This window comes from Chinchilla lanigera, unplaced genomic scaffold (genome assembly GCF_000276665.1).
Source record: "Chinchilla lanigera isolate Chin_1 unplaced genomic scaffold, ChiLan1.0 scaffold00004, whole genome shotgun sequence".
Taxonomy (NCBI): Eukaryota; Metazoa; Chordata; class Mammalia; order Rodentia; family Chinchillidae; genus Chinchilla; species Chinchilla lanigera.
The window spans coordinates 30,599,431-30,624,139 of record NW_004955405.1 but is presented as its reverse complement, the minus strand read 5'-3'; the positions used below and the strand labels follow the sequence as shown (position 1 = coordinate 30,624,139).

Here is a 24,709-nt window from a genome sequence, read left to right as displayed (position 1 = left end):
CCAATTTAATGCTTTCAGTAAAGAGCATAGCATGTCTTTGGAAGATGGCCCTCTCGGGTACGCATGCTGGTACTTGAACTAATCTTTCCCAGGAGCTTCCGTGTCTTACGTTTAACACAAACACCCTACCTGAGCTATCTGTCTTAACCGGCATAAATAACCATTTCCCTGTTCCTATCAATTCTGTTCCAAAGAAATGACGACTGTAATTTAATACCCTTAATCTATGCAATACAAAAAGGAGAGAAAAAAAAAACACCACAACACTTTCTCATGAAAGGGACACTTTATATATAGCAATTCACTTTTTATTATCATCATTATGAATAGCAAAGTCCATAGTTCAGTTTCCAGGCAACATACAAATGATGTTTTATGTACAGGACACCTGCATGTAATGCGATGACATGGTATGGTTTGTTTTTTTTTGAACGAGTATGACTTCCCAGGCTATTAAAAGGAAGCCGCACAGTTTAAAGCTGAACAATTACAACAACGCAATCTTCAGGCAATTAAAACTCATGGGCTGTTGAAACAATGTGGAGATCTGCTAACACGGTATCTATTTTTATTTTCCTTTTGGTACGGGGAAGTGAACTCAACACCTCTGCACTGAGTCACATCTCTGGTCCTTTAAAAGTTTTTAAAATTTTGAGACAGGGCTCTTGTAAGTTATAAGATTGCCCAACCTGGCTGGAATGCTGGATCTTCCTGCTTCAGCCTCCCAGAGTGCTGGGATTACAGGTGTGCACCACTTCCCCTGGCTAATCTGGTCTTTAACTACACAACATCAAGTAGAAACTGTCTTCTCTTCCCATCTAAGGGTCATTGAAAAGAAAAGACTAAACCAACCCACCCGCTCTGAGGGCCAGTCGGCAGGTGTGAGGGGCCCACTTCAGGATGGGCAGGTCACTCGAGCATGTGCCGCAGCACCCCCGGGTCGGCCTCCACCGCCTGCAGGCCCTTGTGCAGGCTCAGGAAGGTCGCCTGCTTCCCGTAGCGCTGCCGCCAGCGCACGAAGGCCTCCACAACCTGCGACTGCACGTTGTGGGGGTGGTTGGCCTTGCAGCGGTAGATGTCCGTCTGTGACAGCCCCAGCGACAGCACCACGTGCTCCCACTCGGCGCCCAGCTTCTGGGCCAGCTGGTTGATCTGCTGGTCCGATGGGGAGCTGTTGAGCATGTGTGAGGGGATCCCGGGCACCTGGTCACCTAGGGGAAAAGAGGCACAGGTGAACGGAGCCAGCGGACACACCCGACCCGACGAGGACATGACGGGGGCAGAGGTGAGGACGGCGGCGACTGGAGACCACGACAGGTCTGCTTCTGTGCGGCGTGGTGCCGGGCCAGGCCTTCCCTGGAGTGCTCAGTACAACCAGGCTTCGGGGCTGAAGAAGCGCCCTTTACCTCCCCTCTGCCGGCGTCTAGCTTTCGTTGTGCTCTTTCATTTATTTGGGTTTCGGGTCTCTCAAAGAGACAAGAGAAGCCACACTCCCTTTACGCTTGCACGTCTGACTCACAGGAAACAGGGAGATGGCTCTCTGGCAAACGGGAAGAGGACCAAGGATGGGGGGTGGGAGGACAAGGGGGTGAAGGAGAATTGGGACGCGTTATGTACCCAAGCCAGCTCCCAGGAGGGACGGAATCACGTGCTGCAGACAAGCACCAATACAATTAAAGAAGAAGAAGTCCCTTTTAGTGGCTATGAAAACGTTCACTACAGAAAACTGGAAAATAAGAAAAACAAAAATAACTAGAAATCCTGCCAGAGAAGCCCGCTGAGCACAATCTGGCCTATTTCTCTGATATCACAACATGTGAAGATGACCCTGTGCTAACTGCTTTGTGACACGCTCCCCTCACTCCTGTCTTTTACCCGCAGCCACGCCAGCTCGCGGGGATGAGGACCAGCTGCAGGGGGGCCCCCACCATGCTCGCCTGTGGGCCTGGGAGCTTGCTTTTACTGCAGAAAGGGCTGGCTAGGGGAAAGGCTGAACCAAAAGGCTCCTCTCTCCCAGGGCTTCAGCACGACACACTCCGAAGACAGGTGCAGTTGCTAAGAGAAGCTGGAGCCAAGAGGCCTGCTGCAAACAAAGTAAACCACGGAGGCCCCGAGGTGGCAGGAAAAGAGGGTAGTGGACGGATCAGAGGCTGCCAGGGTAGAGCTGAGCGTCCAGGCTGAGCCTGCAAGAGGAACAAAAGCGCGTGCTGCAGAGGAGGACAGAGAGGCTGAACACGCACTTCCTAAACTAGATCCGGTCTGCCTGAGACCTGAGGAAACTGCATGTGCAAAGGCCCAGAGGCAGGAGAACACCAAGCTGCAGCCAGAGGCCCCAGCAGCCACGGGGGATTCTGGGAGGGCCTCCCAAGCCCCAGGACGATGACGCTGGTTATTGGTCAGGCACAGCGTCACATGACTTGGGTTGCCCACTGTACACTCACCGGCCTACTGTTTCAATGTAGCATTCAAGAAGGCAGCAGCGGGCATTCCATTAAAAGACTCGGTGTTCTCCTCTGTCTCTGCCCTGCCCATGCCCTTGGCCTCCAGGCAGTTAGCTGCCAGGACCTTAGGGACAAGTCACAAATACTCTTAAGAACTTCTTCTGCTGTGTGTCAACACTGCAAGTTTTTTATCTTTTATATTTTTTATTAACACATACTAACACATACATATCAGTGGGGCTCTGGGAGATGACACGGAGCTCACTAAGCAAATGCAGCTACCCTTTCCACATCCCTTCCCCACGCTGTGATCCCCAGTCTTGAGGAATCCCAATTCAACTTTCAGGACAACGACCTGGTAGCTTCCACGTACGAGAGAAAACTTGTGCTACTACTTGTCTTTCTGCATCGGGCTCATTTAGCTAACATAATATCCTTTAGTTCCATTTATCCTAGTGCAAATGACAGGATTTCATCCTTCTTTATGGCTGAGTAGTACTCCACTGTCTGTATACACCATATTTCTTCCATGCATTTATGTGCTGGTGAGCACTTAGGCTGACCCCATTCCTAGCTACTGTCAAAACTGCAATTTGAAAAAAAGAACTAACAATTAGAATAATGATGATACTACTAATCAGTCTTTTACATTAACAGTAATGCTCTTTTGGTTTTTATAAAATACAAGTAAGTTAAAAAACCCAAAGAACACAAAGTACAAAGAAAAAAAGCACAACATCTAACAGCCCACCATTGTGTTCATAGTTGGTGAACAGTATTTTGGACACCTCCTTATGTACATATACTGTCCAAAAGAAAGGCAGATACACACGATCTCATTTAAAATGATGATATGAGAACTCTTCCCTAATAAAAGCTATTTAATATTGTTTAAATTTAACAGTAGAAAAAGCACAAGTAAATTGAATACTATTCTTTGTTTTTTTTTGTTTTTCTCCCAGTACCAGGAATCGAACTCACGACCTTGCGCTTGCCGGGCAGGCGCTTTGCCGCTGAGCTAAATCCCCAGCCATTGAATACTATTCTGACTGGCAGTTAAATACTTCCAAATACATACCCATGATCTAACACAGAAAAATTATGAAAACCTAAGGGTTAACTAGCCATTTTCATATACTGTAAATGCTTTACAATTAACACTTCACATACCCTCTTTTTTTCCTTTTCTTCACACCACTTGATCTTTGTTACTTATATCATTTTTGCCAGTGGCCTAATGCTCCTACTTTTGTACCACTGTGCCCATCCCATTCCCCACCCCAAGCTGCTGAAGCCCACAGTACAATGGCTGACTGCTCAGCATGGTTCTGTTGTTATTACTGGTTTTAAACTCCAGCTTTTCTATTGCTGGGTCCAGTGCTTTGATTGGTGTCAACTGGTCAATTTCATCACAGACGGGTCTTCTGCAAGAAATGCTCAGGGTCACACTGTTCCCGGAGTTCTTCCACGTCAAGACTGCTGCTGCCTTCACTGGAGTAACACCTTCACATTTAGGAAAAGTTTTGTGTTATGAGTATAATTCACGATTACTTCAATAATTCCATTCCTCTTACAAGTGTGTGGACCTTACTCATATTTTCTAGAAGAGAACACCGGTGTGGTGAACTCTGATAGCAGCTCAGTGAGCTAACATTTTGTGCTCTTTGCTTTTCCTGTCCGGGCTCACAGTACCGAGGCTTTAGACCAGCGTACCTTTGCCATTGGGGATGTGTTGTTCCAGGGGTGCAGCCTGGCCTTCGACTACAGTCAGCTCTTTTTTTTCTTTTCTTTCGACTGTTTTTTTAATTAGGTTTATTGGTACATTGTAGCATCACAGGGAATTTGTACCTGTACACGACACATCTTGATTTCCCTTTTTTCCCCATTCCCTTCCCTCCCTTCAAGCCTCTTCCTGTTGTTATCTACAGAAGCTTTGTTTCCATTTCCCTTCTTTTCTGTTTTCCCTTCCTTCCTTCCCCTCCCTCCCTGGTTCCCCTTCTCATTGAACATTTTCTTCCTGCTTCACAGTGTCTATTATATATTTTGATCCTTATTTACACGTTTGGTTTCTAGAGTCAGTTCCTAATTCCCTTCTGAAAAATCTTCCTGTCTCATACCTTCGCATTCTTTTTCTGCTCCGTGTATCTGCCCATCCTCCGTGGCTCTCACTTCTCTCTTGTTATTTTAATATTCTTCTTGTGATTATCCCCTGCTTTGCCCTCGTGCCGGTCACGGGACTTTCAGCTACATCTGTCAGGCTTTTTCCCCACTCTGGTTCTAACCTGGTACTGTGCTCTTATTCTCAATTTCTTTTCTTGGTGCTTCCTTTTAAAAATTCCGTTCCACTTCACACCCATGAAATGATTACTATCAAAAATACAGAGAGGAACAAGTGTCGGTGAGAATGTGGAGAAATCTGAACTCCTGGCACTGTCAGTGGAAGTGTAAAACGGCACCCTTGCTCGCTGCGGAAACAGTACGGCAGTTTCTCAATAAATGAAAAAAGAACTAGTACACATCCAGCAATCCACTTCTGCATGAATTAAAAGCAGGGACTTAAAGAGATACCTGTATATCTCTTTCTATAGGAGCATTATTCACAGCATCCTCGAGGTAGAAGCAACCTAAGTGTCCACTGACAGATAAATGAGTAAACAAACTATGAGAAACACACACAGTGAAATATTACTCAGCCTTAAAAAGAAAAGAAATCCTAACATTCCTACCACATGGATCACCTTTGAGGACATCATGTTAAATGAGATAAGCCAGTTGCCCAAGGACAAATACTGTGCATTTCCACCTCTGCGAGGCCTCTAGAGCACCGACATTCATGAGAGAGGAAATGAAGTTGTGGTTACCAGGGGCTGCAGCAGGGAGGGATGAAGGGTCAGTGTTTAACAGGTACAGAGTTTCAGTTTTAATAACATGAATATACTTTTTTTTTTTTTTTTTTGGTTTTTCTCCGGTATCGGGAACCGAACTCACGACCTTGCGCTTGCCAGGCAGACGCTTTTGCCGCTGAGCTAAATCCCCAGCCCCTAACATGAATATACTTAACACTGCTGAACTATACATTTAAAAATGGGTGAGCTGTTAAATTTAATATTGTGCATATTTTTACCCCACTTATAAATAAGAATTAACTACAGTTCCATGGTTACTGAACTCTTTGGAGCCTAGCATCCTCGGAGGCTGGCTTTCTGGGCTTAGGTTCCCTTCTGCCAGGCTGGTGTACGTCTGTCTATGGTGGGAGCTGCGCTCCTTGTCTTCGCGCCCCAGCCAGAGGACTTCTGGGCTGTCACTGCTCAGCATCTCTGGCCAGACTTCTGCTTGAAGCCGATGGATCTGCGACACTGCCCCGCTTTGGGGACCCTCCGTCTTTCTCCCTCTGAGTTACAGATTGAAGCTGGCCGCAGCTTTCGATGCCCTTTGCTACCTGGACGACAAGAGAGGCAGGATCCCCTCCTGGGCCTGTTCTTGTGGGGGCTCCCAAACTGCCAGCTCTTCTGGAAGCCAGTTAAGGGTCTCAGGCCGACCCAGGGCCTCCTCACTCCCATAGGACCCTCTCGTAACTTGGCTCAGGCCAGGGGACTGGCTGCCATGGGCCTCCTCCTGCCTCCACTGAGGGTCTTCCCAGCCTGTGAGGTGATCTACCCACCTCAACTGCACTCCTTCTACACTGACCTGTCTGAGGATTTTGTCCCCTACCGTCTTTCCCCGGAAGTCCTTCTGAGGGGTCAGGCAGGGTTTCTTTACTCGCCTGTCACTTTTCAAGGAGCCTGGTATGAAGCTGTAATTGCTTTCTATTTGTTGGCTTATTTGCTGCGGGTGAGTTTGAGGCAAGGTAGGTTTTGTTTCTGGCTGCTTTCCAGTTCCATTTGTTGGGTCTTGGGGGAGGGAGCATCTGTGTTTCTGCTCCTCGCCCATTGCCCTCACTGTCAATCTTGGCCAAAGCTGAACACAACGGCTGCTGTGAGCCAACTGTCTGGCAGTAAGGACGGGCCACGCTCTGATTCCTCCGCATTTTCAGGGTCACATCTCCCTAGGCATAGTGCCACCTCGCTGGAAGATGGCAGAAGTCTGCGGACACAGATAGGGGCCAAGATGCCCAGTGCATCCCCAGGACCCTGTCGGGCCAATCAAGCGCATCCAACCAGACGTCTTTACACACCCAGTAGCCCTGGGCGCCCTCTGACCTCCACCCGGAAAAGTGTCCTCATGAGGCGCTTTTAGTTAGTGAATTCTGCTGACACACAGGGTTACTTAAAAATGAGTCTTCAGCCTTTGGTGTCAACTCCCAAGGATATACTACAGCAAACCAGGCCAAACGACATCACCGAATCACTGTGGCAACCTGGCCAGGGTTTCTCAGAGCTAGTGCACTCCACGAGTCATGTGCCCAATGAGAGCGGGTGGATGTGTGTTCTGCCTTACACCAGTCAGGTCCATTTTAGGATGTGAGAAAAGTATAAGCAGCATTTCAATCCATGATTGTAAGGATTAAGATAGTGAAGAAAAAGCAGAAATAAAATTATAAAAATTAAGTCAGAAAGAAAAGTTAGCTTAAAGAAAGTAAATTTAAATAAAAATATTAAATTAGTGGTACAGGCAGTGCACAGATATGGCAAAAACTGCACAAGTGGAACCCCAGTGAGTGAAGGGACAGAGTGCCAGCGGCATGCCAGGGGGACAGCGCACTGCATAGGGCCTTCTGCAGTCCCTGGCAAGCCATGGCTTCTCGGCCCTGCACCTACCAGTCGCTAGCTACACTCCCCACTTCACCACAAGCACACAGGCTCACACGGCCTGAGGAGAGGCGCTGTTCTCCCTGGCCAAGGGCCTCCAGACACTGAGGCTTGAGAATGCCCATTCGAGTGCTTCAGCGTTCAGCTGCTTTTATACCAGCAGCACGTTCTCCATCATACAGATCCTAAGTCTTCCGTGCAATCTTTTAATCCCACTCTCAGTGAAGTTTTATAAAACTCCCCTTTCAAGAGGAACGGCACACACTGCCCAGCCCACCTATCCCACTGAAGCCAAGGATCCTCTTCAAGGACGAGGAAACCCCTCCCACCACTTCCCTCTGCGCACTCTGCTTGCTGATCCCCATCTCTGCGGTTGTGACATAAATAAAAGCAACACAGTGTGGCCCCTTCTTCTCCCGTGATCTCTTCTTCCTCACCCTGATTTCTATTCTTACTTTGAAATTTAGAAGTCTCCCTTTCAATTCTTTATTGCATTCAAAGTCAGGTCCAAAAGTTTTACACTTCACTTTTCAATATTTCATATATGCCAGTATGCATACAAAACAAACAAATATCCCAGATGTTTAATCCTCCTGCCTCAGCCTCCTATAGTGCTGGGATTATAGGGATGTGCTACCTGCTTAAAAAAATTTTTTTAAATGGGCTGGGCATATATATATAACTCAATGAAAAGGCCTTCAGTACAGGGCGGGGATATATGGAGATATATATATATATATCTTTAAAAATTCAGACTATGGGAAACTTTAACTTGGAAAAAGACTGTGAAAGCCTTTGGTAACCACTTACTATGGAGGACCCTTAAATACATTCCCTTCAAGAATGAGGACAAGGATGCCCTCTGTCCTCATCACTGTGGCATGCAATATTGAAGGTCCTGACCAGTGCTAAAAAGAAAGAAAAAGTTAAGTACACACATTTGAAGAGAGAAAATTATCACGTATTTCACATAACGTGTGGGAAAAAGACCCGAATTAAAGGACAATCCATGAGAATGAGAGGACTGAACAAAATGGCCAGATACAAGATTAACTTAAAACAAAAACCAACAAAACTATATTTCAACATTCAATAATACTGCATTTCAATAATCAAAACGTGGTATAATAAAAAATAAAGTAACCAATGAGGCATATAAGGATCTGGGAATTAAATCAGCAGACTGCTAAATATCTCAATGAAGAAAATTTTTATTACAATGTAAGACAAAGATGTGGATAAAAGGAGAATTATTCATGTGATAGGTAGGATGACATTACTATAACATAAATATGATCATTCTTGTAACGAAAATTAAAATTCCATACTGGCAAAAGGAGGCATTTCCCCAAACTGAGGGAAACTAGCTAATTACATAGAGAAAAAGAGAATGGGCCTTTCATATCTCACTACAAACAATGCTGACTCCATGAAAACAGAAGTCTAAACACAAAATGTAAAACTACGAAGCCGGGAGAAAACACACTGGAGGCAGCTTTACGACCTGCAGTGAAAGGTGGTGTCTTAAATTAATACCCCCAAAGATGAACTTTTTTACGTGAAATTTAAAGATTTCTGCTTAACAAAAGAGACCACGACCCAAGCTGACAGAGCAAAGCGGGAGAAGATACTTGTTACTGTCTAAAGCCAGCAAGAGAACACCATCAGGGCTACATGAGTTCCTCCGGAAAACCAATGGGAAAGGCAAAAAGCTCCATGGAAAAAGGCACAAGTGAGAGTGGGTGATCAGATGGAGGAATCACAAAGTAAGCTTGGGAAGAAGCGCTGAGACCCAGGAAGCTAAGACACCGAAATGGAAACAACAGTGCTAACTCACTTTATGTGCACAGAAATCCAGACAGTGCCAGGTTTGGCGGGATGTGACACAGGGAGCCTTACTCACTTTGAGTGGACGGGCGAGTGGCTGAAGACTGGGTGGCTATTTGGACAGCAAGTGGCATTGTGGGTAAAATGGAGTGCACCGCACCATCTTGTTCTCCGTTACAAGTATGAAGGAGAATTCTGGGAAAAGACCCATAAGGGACACGTATAAGGCTGCGTGCAAAGATTCGTTACTTGCATTAGCGATCATACATATACAGCTTATAACTCAGCACTCCAGATTTGAAACATATACGTACATATATTCCACTGCATAAATATAAAATGCTTACGTCTGTCTGTCTGTCTGTCTGTCTCTCACTCTCTCAAATAGATCCATGAGGGGTCACATATGGGATTGTTTATATGAAGCGAAATTACTAGAAGAAAACAGGTGGAAGCAATCTAAGAGCTCATCCCTTGGGAAAGAGATAGATAGGAAGGTGCACATCCTAACACTGGCAGAGTTAGAAAGGATGGACTAAGTGTGGTGCAGAGTAAAAAATGTAAGGAAAACAGTGAGATCCATAAAAATGCAAATTAAAAATAATTTCCAAAACACCACTTAAAAAACACACACAAGAGAATACACATGTGCAGTTACCTTCCGCAGGGAAGGAAATGGGAATGGAAATGAAAGCATATAAATGAAAAGATAAGCTTTTCATGGATAGGTTAATGAAATACAGTACGCCAGAAACTTATAAGCATAAAAAAAGAAAAAGGCACGCAGGCAATAAGGAAGGAGGGAGGGGGCGGGGGACACAGGGAACCTGAGAACCGTGCTGTAAACCCTTTGTTTCACAATGTGTGGGGGCTGCCAGGGTGGGGGTTTATCAGGAGCCGTGGGGTGGAGCTGGGGCGCTTCAGGCTGGGCCAGCCCCTCCCAGGACTCACGTGTTAACCCTGGGGCCTCTACAGAAACATCTTTTGGCTGAGGGACTGGATGCTTAAAGGTGGTGGTGGAAGGAAAGCACCTTGAAAAGAAAGCCAATTAGAAGCCATTGTTCTGATAGATAATCGTGAAGAACAATCCGGGCTTTCCCGAGAGGAGGGAAATCAATGGGTCTTTCTAAAACCGATTTCCAGGATGATGAAGTGACAGCCTACTTCAAAGAACAAGGCTGTGTTACAAAATACAAATAAATCCTACTCACTGCCATGGAAAACTTGATTTGACTGTCAAGGCTGGGAAGGTCAACAACAAGATTATTAGCAATAATCGAGTTCTCACTGAATTAAGCAGGCCTGGGTCCCGTCTAAATCTGAACTGGCCGCTAGCTCACCACCTTGCCCAGGATGCATGTAACCTCTCTTCCTCAACTGTAACAGAGTAAACCAGATGAAGTCCAGGCCCCCATTTAGACGTAACACGGTATAGTATCTTTTAGAAGCAATTTTATTACTTTTCTACAGATGTATGGTTTTTAACTTCTTATTAACTGAACAATCATTATGTATCACTTTTCTCTGCAAGTCTTCTAAGACAGAACCAAGCAAGCCTTTTGGGCTTTTTAGTAATGTCTTCTGTTTATTAGTTTCTTCTCTGTAAGATCACAAACAAAAGCTTATTCTTCCAAAGGCGGGGAAAACCAGTTGGTGCAGTGACTCTTTTCGAACCGAACCATACCAGAGACTTCAGAAACCCACATTACACCGCCGGGCCGGTGCTGCCCCTCACGCCTCCAGCCGGCTGCTCATCCTGCTCTGCCAACGCACCGGCCTCCTCGGGCCACAGAACCTCGCAGTGGCTGCTGCCTTTCCCCAGAACTCTCTTCCTCCGACTTCCTCCTCCAAGTGTGACTTCTCAGTGCAGCCACCCTACTCTCTCCCTCAGCTCCCACCCTACCCTGTGATTCCCCTTGTCCACACGTCGCCTCCTAACATACGACATGTTTTATAGCTGTGCTCTGTTTACTGATGCTGTCTACCCCCACCCCCACACTCACCCCGCCTTCATCCCTGACAGTGTGTGAGCCGAGCTTTGTCCATGTCGCTCAGAGATGTATTCCAGGTAGGCAGAAGGGTCCCATGCACACAGTGCTCACTCACCAGAGACTGGCTGGATTAAGGAATAACTTAAAAGGAATGATTCATTAACAATTACAACATACTCCTGTAGCCCCGCTGCCCACTCTGTAGCTATGTTACCCACTGCTCCTATTTTGAGTCTACTTAGCACTTAAAAACCAAAGAAACTTTATAATCTAGGATTAAATAAAAAGTCAGAAAGGATGACTCCACAGAATAAAGTGCTGTCAGGATTAGAGGTAGGAAACTACCCCCCACTATACTGAACTAGCCCATAATGAACTCCTCCCTCCCATACACCCATGTTTAATTTGAAGAGAGAATACACAGATCTCAAGATGATTTCTACCTAATTAGGCAGGATGAGGCCTGACTAGAGTCTCCATCTCCCCAAGACCTAAACAAATGAACCAAAGATAATAATAAAGCCTATCCAAAAAGATGGCAGAATCACCTTCCAACTCCTATCTCCATGGTGCTGCATCAGTTATTCACCATAATTCAACTCAAAGAGATTCACTCCAATACTGATCATCTCTGGAAGAATGAAAGGGCATTTCATGGGCTTAGGAGACTGCACAGAGGACAGGTGTTACAGTGGGGTCTACAGGTAAATAACTCACACTGTCAGCTTCTTAAATCTCTGTCTGCACTGCCCATAAGCTGAAGGCAAGTGGACAGATATTTCCAGTCCTCAAGGGCCAACATATTGGGGTCAGAAGGGTGTCAAGGAGACCCACTGAGGAGACTCATTCACCCCGGCAGATGAGAGCACCCAACCTGGCCTTGGGTGCCTGTAAGGGTTGATACACTGCGTCAACTTGAGGGGCCCCTGTGCCATTGGTATCCCTGAAGTAGAAAACTCAGCCTCAAGTATTAAAAGATCTAGTACAAGAAAATATTCCTAAACTAAGCAATAGAACCTCTATGTCAAAAGAGCACATTCTCTTTTTTAGGAAGAATAGATAAGTAACAATCAACTATGAGACATACTCTGCTTAAATAATCAAATTTCCAATTCTAAAAAATAATCCTTCAAGCAAAAAAAGTTGCCTATATGGAGAGGAAAGCCAGTCAAAATCTCCAACCATCTTTTAAAGGCAAAAATGAAGCAATTCCTTCAAAATTCTAAGGGGAATAAAGAATAGAGTATCAATATTTGTAGCCAAGATGGAATTCAGATACAAAGATAATCATTAGATATTCTTAAACATGGAAAAAACTTAGAAATTCACTACTCATGAGCTGTCCATCAATAATCCTGAGGCTCTAGCCAGTGCAAGGAATAAAATAAAGGTATCAGTAGTACACATCAAAAGGAGGAGGTGAAAATGATTTTTACCTTTACAATCAGAAAGGATGCATTATATACAGAAAATTTTAAATTAGCAGTAACCCCACTGAAAGACAGTCTGCTTTTTATATTACCACAAGCCAGCAATTCTAACCAATACCAAAGACCCCTCCCACCCAGAGGGGGACGGTCCTCTGCCTGGAGTCTCCACGGGGCCCCTTCATTGCTGTTTGGTGTCAGTAATAAGAAGGCCACAAGGAAAAGATCCCCACTGGGCACTGAATTCACTTAAATATAAAAATTAATTTTAGACAACTGAACAGAACATAAGGTTATATGATTAAACAAAAAAAAAATACGACTAATCAAAATCAAGGCTAGATTAAATATGGATACTATAGACCTTGCCTGTTACAATAACAGTGTAACTCATGAATACCTAGAAGGTAACAAAAGCGAGAGTGCCATTTCTACTGACATCATGTGCCTAAAGCAAGTCACCAGGTCACATTCAAATGGAAGAGAGGGAGGAAGTATGATTTTACCGTGTGCCAGAGGGGAAGGAAACCGATCAAACAACAGGTATGTCTACCACAGAAACATACATCTAGAAAAAATACAAAATCAAGCCAACAAGCAGTCTTTTTTTAACCTTGTAAGAAAAAACATTTCTTGCCGTGAAATAATATATATTCAGAAATTCCGAGGTTCTCATTTAGTTTGTTTTTCTCCAGTTGAGTTCAAGTAAAATTAAATGTAATGATTTTTCAATTTAACAATTAGTGTGTATCATGTAATCCCACTTTTCTAGGCCATTGCCTTAACTACTTGGCCAGCATCCCATTAACTACAGCTTTGGGTCTCGTTTTTATAGAAGCGTATCTGTCCATCCATCCATCCATCCATCCATCCATTTTCCCATCTGCAAACATGCGCAGACAAATTTCATTTAGTGTTACTGAGGCTGACTGGTGAATGACAGGATTTGCTATTTTTTTCTGTTTACTTTTCTGCATTTTTGAATTCCTTAAAGTGAGCACGTTTTATTACACAGTAAAGTCATAAAAAGTCTGAATGAAATAAATAATAGTTGTGCTTGTATCATTAACCCTTAAAATACATTTTTATGATAATGTAGGAAAGGAAGGGGGCCTAAGGTGGAGAAACTAATACTGCATGGTCATCACACAGTGTGTGAAATTCAGAGGGGTAAGTGCTGATGATGGCACTTGTGCCTCTGGCAGCTCATAAGCACTACAGATGCTTCAGGCTAAGTGGGTGGCTGGAATCTGTACTGTAAAGAATGTACATTTCTCTTTTATCAAGTTTTTTAAAATCTTATATATCTTATTCAGAATAGCTGTTGGTACAGGTCAGGACTGATCCAGTTCATTCCTAGCCAATATGCAGGTGCTTGGTGAGTTTAACAGAGCTGCTCTTGCAAATATGGAGTTGGTTTTTCTCTTACTAAAAAAATAATAGACACTGAAACACAAAAGTATAATTTTAAAAAGTGAAAATAAAAATAGTAACTTCTAATTAGGGTTAGAGTTAGGGTTAGGGTTAGGGTTAGGGTTAGAGAGTGGAGGATGCAGAAGGATTCCTCAACCATCAGACATGGTGTTTGACAAAAGGACCAAACACAGGCTGGAGGAATGACAGCCCCTTTAAGAAATGGTGCTGGCTGGGCGTGGTGGTGCACGCCTGTAATCCCAGCACTCGGAGGCTGAGGCAGGAGCAGGAGCATCGTTGAGAGTTCAAGGCCAGCCTGGGCTACAAAGTGAGCTCAAGGTCAGGCTGAACTGCCTAGCAACACCCTGTCTCAAAAAGACAAAAAAACAACAAAAACAAAACAAACAAAAAAACAAATGGTGCTGGAAGAACTGACTATCCACATGCAAAAGGTTGAATCTAAATCTGTATCACTCACCATGTGCTAAACTGAAATCAAAATGGATGGAAGAGCTAAATACTCAAAAAAGAAACAATCTTACAGAAGTTATAATAGGTAAAACTCTTAAAGACATAGGTGTAGGCAAGAACTTTCTGAACAGGACTCCAACTGTACAAGAAATAACATCAAGAAACAACAATGGGATTATATCAATGATAAAGCTTGTGCACTGCAAAGGAAGCCACTAATGGAGTGAAGACACAACTTGCAGAATGGGAAAAAAATTGTCAGCTATTTCTTGGACAGAGGACTAATATTTAGAATATAAAAAGAACTCAAGAAAATTAGACCTCCTCAATAAAATACCCAATCAAAAAATGGGCAACTGAAATGAATAGATTTCTCAGAAGATCTACAAATGGCCAATAAATTCATCAAAAAATGTTCAACCTCCCTGGCCATTAGAAAAATGCAAATTAAAACAACACTGAGATTCCATCCTAGTGCTGAAAAAAGTGGCCGTCACTGAGAAATCAAATAATAACAAATGCTGGTGAGATCATGGGGAAAAGGAGCCCTTCCACATTGCTGTTGAAAATGGAACCTTGAGCAACCACTATGAAAATCAGTACAGAGATCCCTCACAAAACTAAAAATGGAAACGTCATTCAATTTCCTTTCTAGGTATCTTTCCCAAAGAGTTAAAGACATCATATTACAATGATCCATGCATACGCATGTTTATAGCAGCACACCTCCCAACAGCTAAATCTCGGAAGCGGCCTGTACATCCATCAGCAGATGAATGGATAAAGACGATGTGGTGTTTATGTACAATGGCATACTACTGTCCTATAGAGAAGGAAAAATCTGAGTTACTTGTAGAGAATGAATGCACTTTAAGACCATAATCTTAAGTGAAATAAATTGGAACATAAGCTTAATTATTGCCTGGTTTCTCTTACATGAGAAATCCAAAGTGTAAATAAGTGAAAGTGCAAAATAAAAGATAATAGGAAACTGGGAGACAGATCTTCTGCAAATGGGAAGGGGACTAAGAGGCGTGGGGAGGGGCAAGCAGCGGAGGCCACGTGGATGAAAAAGGACGAACATGTGCTGTGCACCTGCACCAGCTCCCCACGATGAACGCAGTCATGGCTTGCAGACATGCGCTGAAAAAAGAAAAACGTAGAAGTCCCTTGCATGGAAGTTACATCACATGGATATAAAGTTTTGAGCTTTTCTCTTTTCCTAAATAGGGAGAACAAATTCTTTAATCCGATTTTCTCTGATGATTGTTCTCCAGTTTTTTCAGAATCACTTAAAAATACTTGTATGTTTATTTTAATCTTCAAGATCAAATATGTATATATATACTTAAACTGATTTCCAAACTAAAGAAAACAAACTGGCCTCATAGCTCCTTGACACTCTTATTTGCTGCTACTTTGTGGTAGTAAGATTAAAGAAAGAGTTACTTCTGAAGCTTCAGTTATGTATAACAAATTGTAAATTAAGAACTCTGATTGACTGAAGTTTTCCCTTTCAGTCCTAAAATACCTAGAAGAGCAAAACCATCAGCATGCTTAGAAGGCAGTTAACTTCAGGCATCAAAAGCATATTTCTCTGATGGAGTTCAGCTGGGTTGAGTGACTTGGTGATAAGACCAAAGGAAAAAAGTATGACGGCTATGTAAATGTGTCAAGCAGAATCCTTCAAAGCTATAACACACACCAATCTTTAAAGTGGAAACTTAGTCCTCTTGTCAGCAACGTAGGAAGAGAGAGAGAAAGCAGGCTTTTTAACTTGCTGCCCTCTCAATGCCGGAAGAGAGTGATATGTGATTGACATAACTGAGAATCAAAAAAATTCTGACACCTTGATGGAATGATACCAGATTTATGTTGTTTTGAGATAAATGTGATATCCCATCATCAAATTTTTAAAACTCAGGAAGTATACAATGGTGTCAATGTGGCTTAAATGCAATCCAGAAGGTAAGATTTAGATGTTTTAACTCAGTGTAAAGGCAATGTGACCCAAGCAAAAACAAAACAAAATAAAAAACACAACACTGAGAAAAAACTTTAGTTCCATTAACACATAAATCCAGAATCAGGAACATGGAAGATGACAGTCTCAAGAATTTGCATTCCCCAAACAGACTACATGCAATTCAATGGCTGACTGCACATTCTATGGATAAATACACTCTATGTATCATAAATTATAAATTAAGAACTCTGATTGATTTAAGTTTTGAGATGCAAGCAAAGCCTGAACACAGCGTCTGCCCAAAGACATTGGCCTGCAAGTACAGAGCTCAGAGCAAAAACAAGCAGTACATTCTACAGAGAACTCTGAGGCCTAGCACCACAGGACTGTATCTCTCTCCTTTATAGAAAGTACCTCACACGATGTCTGGTAGATAGTGACTCTTAGGAAATATCTTTTAAGAGATTAATTTAAAAAAAACACTTACGGAGCAGTTGCAGTTTATGCAGGGGCTGCATTCCTAAGACCTCGCAGAATGCAAAACTGACCAAGTGCAGGAGGCACTGCCAGAAGCAAGCGCTGCACAGCGGAGAATTCCACATGATTTGGAATTTTGGGATTCTTGATAACATCTTAATTTTCTAAGATTTGCAATATTTCAAATATTGTGCCAAAAGTGACACTTCTATGATCTGTATTCAAATATGCCTCATTTCAAATAAAAGGCAATGGCACTCTGAAACAAGGTATGTTGATCTAGCAAATATTAATGACACTACGATGTTGCCAGGCACTTTTTGGTGCTAGTGATTGCAGTAGTGGACAAATTTAGCTAATTATATATAAACCACAGGGGGACAGTCTGAAGCACCTGTCTGGACCTTAGGCTGGAACACTACCTACCTGGTCCAACCCACTTACTTCATCAGTGAAGGAAATAAAGTTAAGGGATTCAAATCACCCCCTCACTCTCACACTGACTGGTGATGGAGCTCCATGGTGGCAGTGACTTTCAGAGGCCCGTCCGAGCAGGCATGAAGTATGCAGCGGAGGTTGACAACTCCAGTGCGTGCTATGAAAGGACCTCAGAGGTAACACACACGCATCATTCATATTCTTTTAATCACCTTAATAAATTTCTCAAGAATGGAAGCTTTTGCAGACTGTATCATTCCATATTTTAACCAAAATTTTCTTTGGAAAGACACAGATGTATTACAATCATGTGCATGTATGTGTGTGTGAGAAGTGGAAAGAAAAGTTTAACAAAACAGAACATACTTTCACTACATGCTATGCTATTTGATTTTACTTTTATCTGGCTTAGCAACCACTGAATTGACTGTATGTTCCACTAACAGGTAGCAACCAGAAGTCTACCTATCACAGTCCTGGAGCACATTTGGTCGGGTAATTTCCCCTCTCCAGTCAATCATTTGTCATTTGTCATCTCAAAGGAACCTCCTGGAACTTGTCCAAGCATCGTCAGCCATGCCCTGCTTTGAAGGCCTGGAAGGGCAGAGTCAGGAGAGGGCAGGAGGTGGCACTGAGATGCCTCCCTCTGCAACATCTAAGTCCCACATTGGAGCAGGAGTCCCCAGGGCCCGGAGAAGAGCGTTCCTCCCAGCCCTGACCGATTTCCTGGGCACCTCGCACTTCCTGGCACATAGTGATGTGCAAAGCAACTGCTGAAATGAATTCTTTAGGGAGCTGATGAAAGAGCTGACCTTGAAAGCAAATAAAAGAGTTCATCCATCAGAGCTGCACTTTGGTAGCCAATGGGCTGAATTTGGCCCACACGTGTATTTTGTTTGGCTTATGTAGTTCACAAAACTATAGAGACAGCATTTGAAAATTGGGTGGTTTCATGAAATTCCAGGCTTTGCACGGGGAAGCTCAGTTGCCGAGCTGCTTCCCACATGCAGGACCTCCCAGGCCCCACGGGGATGTGACTCGTGGCTCCTGTACCAAACAATGAGAGAAAACAGCCATCAGCCAATTGGTGGAGGAGCCGTGAGTCAGCCAGCAGGAGAGGGCGAGCAAGGCGGCCCCTGTGGACTTTTCCCAGGGTGAAAGGCTGCCTGACACAGGGTCTTACTCTTCCTCCCTCCGGGAGGAGATGAAAAAAGGGTGAAATCATAGGAAATAAAGAACAGAATTAGAACATGCTACCTTCCTTTATATCCTTTGGCATCAACACCATTCTGCACAGGTGGGTATTCAATAAACTCAGGAGTAAGGCTGTAGAAAATGTTTTAGATGCATTATTGGCTTCAAAATGCACATTGTTCAGTTATAAAAATGTGTTTATTCCCATGGACACATCCTTCTGAAAGCCAGGTTACTCCCAGTCAAAAGTTAAGCTTTTTTCCCCCCTATGTGTGTGGGTAACTACGGTTTGAATTCCGGGCCTTCACACTAAGATATGTCCCTAGTTTTTTTTTTTTTTTTTAATTTTAAGATAGGGTTTCCCTGAGTAGCTAAGTCACCCAGGCTGACCTTGAACTTGAGATGCTCCGCCAAGTTTCTGGGGTTACAGAGCTGTGCTACCACGCCTGGCTCAGTACACTTTTAAAGAGAAATTAAAATGTTTTATAGAAATATGAACAATCAGAATAGCCAAAATTATTTTGAAAAAGAACAAAGCTGGAGAAATTATCTAATTTCAAGACTGTGTTAAAGCCACAGAAATTGAGACAATGGGTATTAGAGAAAAGACAGGCAAAGAGATCAATGCACAGACTAAAGTCCAGAGATAAATCTATAATGGTATGGACAACTGATTTTTATACTTTTTTTTTTTTTTTAAGACAAGGTCTCTCTTTGTAATTCAGGCTGGTCTTGAACTCACTATGTAGCCCAGCCTGGCCTCGAGCTCGCAGTGATCCTCCTGCCTCAGCCTTCCCAGTGCTGGGATTATAGGCGTGCGCCACCATGCTGAGCCAAAAACTGATTTTTGACAAAGGTGCAAAGGCAATTCATTGGTCAAGAAGAGTCTTTTTCAACAAACGATGCTGAAAATTAGTTATCCACACCAGAGAAAGCTTCAACTCACTCCCTATAACACACACAAAAATTAACTCCATGTACCACTGGGCCAAATGGAAAACCTAAAACTTTAAAACTTCTGGAGGAAAACAGATGGGGTTGGGGATACAGCTCAGTGGCACAGTGCCTGCCTGGCAAGCACAAGGTCCTGAGTTCTATTCCCAGTGCCCTCCCCCACAAAAAATAGGTAAAACATTTTCAACCTTAACTTAGGACAAGAGTTCTGAGAAGTCACACCAAAGCATTGTCTATAAAGGAAATGAGATCTTTTAAGATAGGGAAACCCTATCTTAAAATTAAAAAAAAAAAAAAGCTAGGGACATATCTTAGTGTGAAGGCCCAGAATTCAACATGCAATTACCCACATTCATAGGAGGCAAAAAAGCTGAACTTTTGACTGAGAGTAACCTGGCTTTCAGAAGGATGTGTCCATAGGATTAAACACGTTGTTATATCTGAACAACCTGCATTTTGAAGCCAAAATTTAGAACTTCTGCTCTTTGAGAGACAGTATAAAAAGACAAGCCAGACTGAAGAAAATATCTGCAAATCATACACATATATATATTTTACTATATATTATTTATATATATCTTATAAAGGACTTACATACAAAGCACAGAAAAATCCCTAAAGGTCGATAAAAATGACTTTTAAAAACAAGAAAGATTTTGATGCTTCAGCTAAGACACATGAATGGCAAAGAAATACATGAAAAGACACCAAGCATTAGTCCTTAATAAAATGCAAATTAAATCCATAATGGAGTTCCACTCATATTAGAAAAGTTGCCAGCCACAGAAGAACAAATACTGCACGATTCTAGTTAGATGAGGTGACTGAAATGGTCACTTTCATAGAAAGAGAATAGAATAGTGGCTGCCAGGCTGTGGGAGAAGGGAAACCAGGAGCTGCTGTTCGACAAGTATAGTTTTAGTTATACCAGGTTAACACGTTCTAAAGATCTGATGAACACCACTGTGCCTATGGCGAACAATACCGTGTTGTACAGATCTCATGTAGCGTTCTCAATACAATGAAGACAATGGTTAAAATCAAGAAGACTGATATCGAAGTCGGCACGGGTAAGGAGGAACTGGAGCTCCCCTACCCTGCTGGTAGGATCATAAAACGGGAAAATGGTTTTGAAAAACAGTTTGCAGTCCCTTAAGTTAAACACACACCTACCACGCCGGCCTGCCATTTTCCTGCAAGTGTCTACATAGAGAAAATAAGCCTATACATATAAAAAGACGTACAGAAATCGTTTCAGCAGCTTCATCGGCAGTAGCCAATGACCCAGCATATCAACGGGTGAATGAATAAACTGTGAATGAATAAGGTTAAGATTTAAGATGTCCCCCCAAAGTCTCACGTGTTCAGAAGGTGACAGGATCATGGGGTGCTATACTCATCCTGGAAGTCATCCATTAACGAATTCAGGAGCTGAATGTGCTCGTAGGTGGGGCCTGGCTGGAGGCAGGTCCTTAGGGGCGGGACCTGGAAGTGTATTCTCGTCCCTGCTTCCCCCCTCTGGCTCTGCGGCTGGCTACCACGGTAGAACAGCTCTCCTCCACCAAGCTCTTCCACCATGCTGCTGCTGCCTCAGAGTCAGCTGACCACTGCCCATGGACAGAAGCCATGAGCCCAAATAAACTTCTCTTCAAGCTGTGAGTGTTGGGTATTTGGTCCCAGCAACAGGAGCAGAACTAGGACACTATGGTATAGGGATACAACAAAATAACGCCATGCAGTAAAAAGCAATGATATACAGATACTTCCACATGGGTGAACCTAAAAATAAATATGCTGAAAGTAGCCAGACCCTTCCCCCAAAAAAGAGTATTATAGGACTCTTTACGTGAAATTCTAGGAAATGAAATGAATGCTTAATGACAAAATGCAGGTCAATATTTGCCTGGGGTTAGGGGCGATAGGAAGAAGGAACTAGAAAGGGCCATGAGAACAGCTTTGGAGACGACAGACATGGGTCATTATTTTGATTGTGGCGATGGTACATACACGTCAAGACTTATCAAATGGTACACTAATCATACGTGTGATTTACTGCATGCCAGTTGTACCGCAATAAAGCTGGCTTTGTCTGCTTAACAACACACAGCTGTGCTGTCCGCTTCTGGGGAAAGAGTACTGGTCATCAAACTCGGGACCTCACGCTTGCCAGGCAGGTGTGTGCTGTCCCCTTCTCGTCCCTGGCACCCTACACTGTGCCGGGGCCTCTTCCCTGGACTCTCACAGTCCTGCATGTCAGCTCACTGCAGTCTAGGTCACCGGGTATAGTTTACACCTAAGAATTAATTGAGCCATATTAAACGCCAATGTTCTACCGTTTCTGATCTACAAGAAATGGTAGTTTCGCACGGCTCACCCTAAGGTTTGCTTGGCAGCCACATCGGACAGCGAGTATGCTGAGGTCCCCAGTGTGTGCACAGGCAAAGGTGCTGCCATGTGGGAATCTCCCTAGCCACCCCTCTGTCGGGGCTTCACAAGCAGCGGGCAAAGGGCTTGTGGGCCTGCTCTGACAACTTCACCCCTTTCATCCATCTGAAGGCACCGAACACCCGGTGCTGTAAAACCATCTTTTTTTGCATAGTTTTAAAACTTCTCACTTGAAAAGTATCTTTCAAAGTAACAGAAACACTCCCGCAGGCTGCTGGAAGCAAAAAGTATAGCTTTGAAAATGTAAAAAGTATTAAACATTTAAAATGACCATAAATCACAGTACAACTCTGATTCCTGACATCTCTCAGAGGAAAAATTCCAGAGGCTGCAGCACTTTAAAACAATATCATGTGCTCTGGCTCCAGCCTTGGCTGCTTCTCCCTTGGAACAACAAAAAGAACCATGCCAGCTATTAGAGGCGGTCTTGTTATATAATACAGCTAATCTCGTATACTCTTCCCTATGGAATTCAACCCAAGTTTCACAGTGGTCTATTTTATTTAGCACTGATAGTTTTATTCGTTTCTTATTAAGGAGATCTCTCCACAAAATTGGCTGCTCTCTCTGTCTTGGCTCGAGAGGGAAGAGTATCTGAATTAAAAACCCGTGCAACAGATGGACGTCAGTTACAAACAACATCTAGAAGTTCCTCCTAGAGGCAGGTGTCAAGCATGCGAATACGTCCTAGGCTTTCAGATCTTCCTGAAGACAGCTGAGCCTTCCACTCATGCACTGTACAGGTAGAAGAGAAAATTAAAGCACTGAGTTCCATAAGTACTTGTCAGAATCCGGGGATATATTTGGTTCCCTTGCTCATTTCTAAGGAACTGTGTTTTTATTAATGGAAAAGCAAAACCGTCAAGGAGATGGAAGGAGGTGCAGAGGGCATGTGTTGCTTAGGTGCCAGGCCTCCTCTGTGTGTGGGGTCCCTGGCATCAGGGGTTCTGCAAAGGGACAGAGGAGGAGGTGTAGTGCACATCCTGCTTGCCCTTCCTTGGTGCAGTGGCTTGCTCTTTTACCTGGAAGCGGATGAGAGCAAACTGTACAAAACAGGTCCCCTGGTCCGATACTGTTATTCCTCATGGCAGGGTTGACCAATCCTCTACTTTTGCTGCTAGCTGCTGGATGGATAACAGAGAAGAGAAGCAAGATAATTCATTTTCTTCTCCACTATTTGACTAATAAAAAATGCTCTGCTCTAAGCTTAGAAATAGGCTCTACCCAGCCCCTTCTGGTTCCTCAGAGTTCTGATGTAAGTTTATTCCCTCTTTGTCTCATATTAAAACAAGGAAAGGGGAAGACAAAGGAAACACTTGTCTTATTAAAGCTATCACTATAAAATAGGTATTTCCATCACCTTTCTATAAAGGGGTCATTAACATGAGGAGGATGCTAAATGACTTGCCCCAAATCACTCAGACTGGTAAGTGACCAAACTATTGCAGGGTCTCTGTTCTTCCACATGCATTTCTATGCTCCGCTAAGCCGCTGTCTGATTCTATGACTGTCAACAAATCCCTTGAGAGAGAGAAAGGATTACTAGGCAGCAATTTCAGGCCAATTCAAGTATCATTCTTGAACTGTGCAGATACCCAGAGACATCTGCTGAATGGCTGAGCCTGGAGCCAATACAGAAAGAGAACTCAGCAGGGAAGATCACTTCCCCAGTTCAATCTGCAGCCTGAGGATTCAGAAGAGAAACGGCTTGGATAATCTGGGTTAGGTTAAGTGCACTTTCCCAAACACCAATAACCACAATGGAGACTTATTTTCATAATTGATTTACAAGCTGCTAAACTACTGCCTTTAATGTTCATCTGACTGAAAAGATAATGTGAATTTGACAAAATGATGAGCAGCTCCAAAGAGAAACCTGTAATTAGCTCTCATCTCTCTGCAACAATGCTTCACTTTGTCCAGTGGCGGCTTCTGCCTCTTGCTGGTCAGTACGTTCCTTGGACATTCTTCCCCATGCAGGAGGTGAGGCCACCACAAAGAGCACCTCCACTGTGACAAACGACCCCTATGACTTCCTGCACTGAGTGTCTTGGTTTGGAAAACCACTCGACAGAACGCTGCAGTTTGGCTGTGTCTGTCGTATGCTGTTCTAAACTATTCTTTGCTATTGATACAAACAGTCCCCAATTTGTGATTTTTTTCAACTTTAGGATGAGGCAAGGTGGTACACTTTCAGTAGAAACCATATTTCAGATTCTGAATCTGTAGCTTTTCCCGGGCTAGTGGTGTGCGATAGGAGATACTGGGTCGAGACAGTGAGTCACAGCTCCGTTAGTCACACAGTCAGGGACAGACAGACTTGATGCAGTGCACCGTGCTGCTCCACTGTGAAGTTCAGCGGGTTAGGTGCATTCCATGTACTTGCATCTAAGGGTATTTTTAACTTAGGATGGGTTTATCAGGATAAAACCCCACTGTAAACTGAACAGCACTGGTAGTGCCATAAATAACCTGCACTTACACAAAATAATTTTTAGAATTTTGGGTATCTCTTTTAAAAAGAAAGAAAACAACAAAAGAAAACTCCATGTTGTATTCTTTTAGCCTACTTCCTGGCAGCATTTCTGTGCATGTGTTCCAAAGAGCACACAGGCAGCTTTTACGGTTAGAAAATTGAAGTGCTATCAAACCTAGGAAATTATAGGGATGAAAAACAAAACAGCTTATCTACATACATCCCATCTGCTTTTGGTTTTGTGTTTTGCACCATCAATTACTGGAAGCAGCTGAGAGTATGCTGAGACACTGAAAATGGGGGGGGGGGGCATCCTGGTAGCGGCCTGGAGGTGAGAGGGAGGTAAGTGTGATGTTGCCATAGACTCAGCAGGTTTCCAGGAAACACTGGTGCAGAGCATTACAAACAAAAGCACGACACACACCCAACCGGAGCCAGAGT

At 43.5% G+C, this 24,709-nt stretch overlaps 1 protein-coding gene across 8 annotated transcripts in view; it reads right to left on the bottom strand.

Moving 5' to 3' along the window:
* Positions 1-290: 290 nt before the first annotated feature.
* Socs2 (suppressor of cytokine signaling 2) overlaps positions 291-24,709 on the bottom strand; it is a 273,894-nt gene continuing 249,475 nt past the window's right edge. For 5 of the 8 annotated variants that reach the window (XM_005374469.2, XM_013518369.1, XM_005374472.2 and 2 more), the window contains one exon: positions 291-1,211. In XM_005374469.2, coding sequence (XP_005374526.2) covers positions 910-1,211 — 302 coding nt within the window. In that variant the 3' untranslated portion in view covers positions 291-909. Of the gene's footprint in view, positions 1,212-9,092; positions 9,212-24,709 lie in introns of those variants that run through there. The other 3 variants (XM_013518360.1, XR_001235628.1, XR_001235629.1) reach the window with 3 other exon arrangements.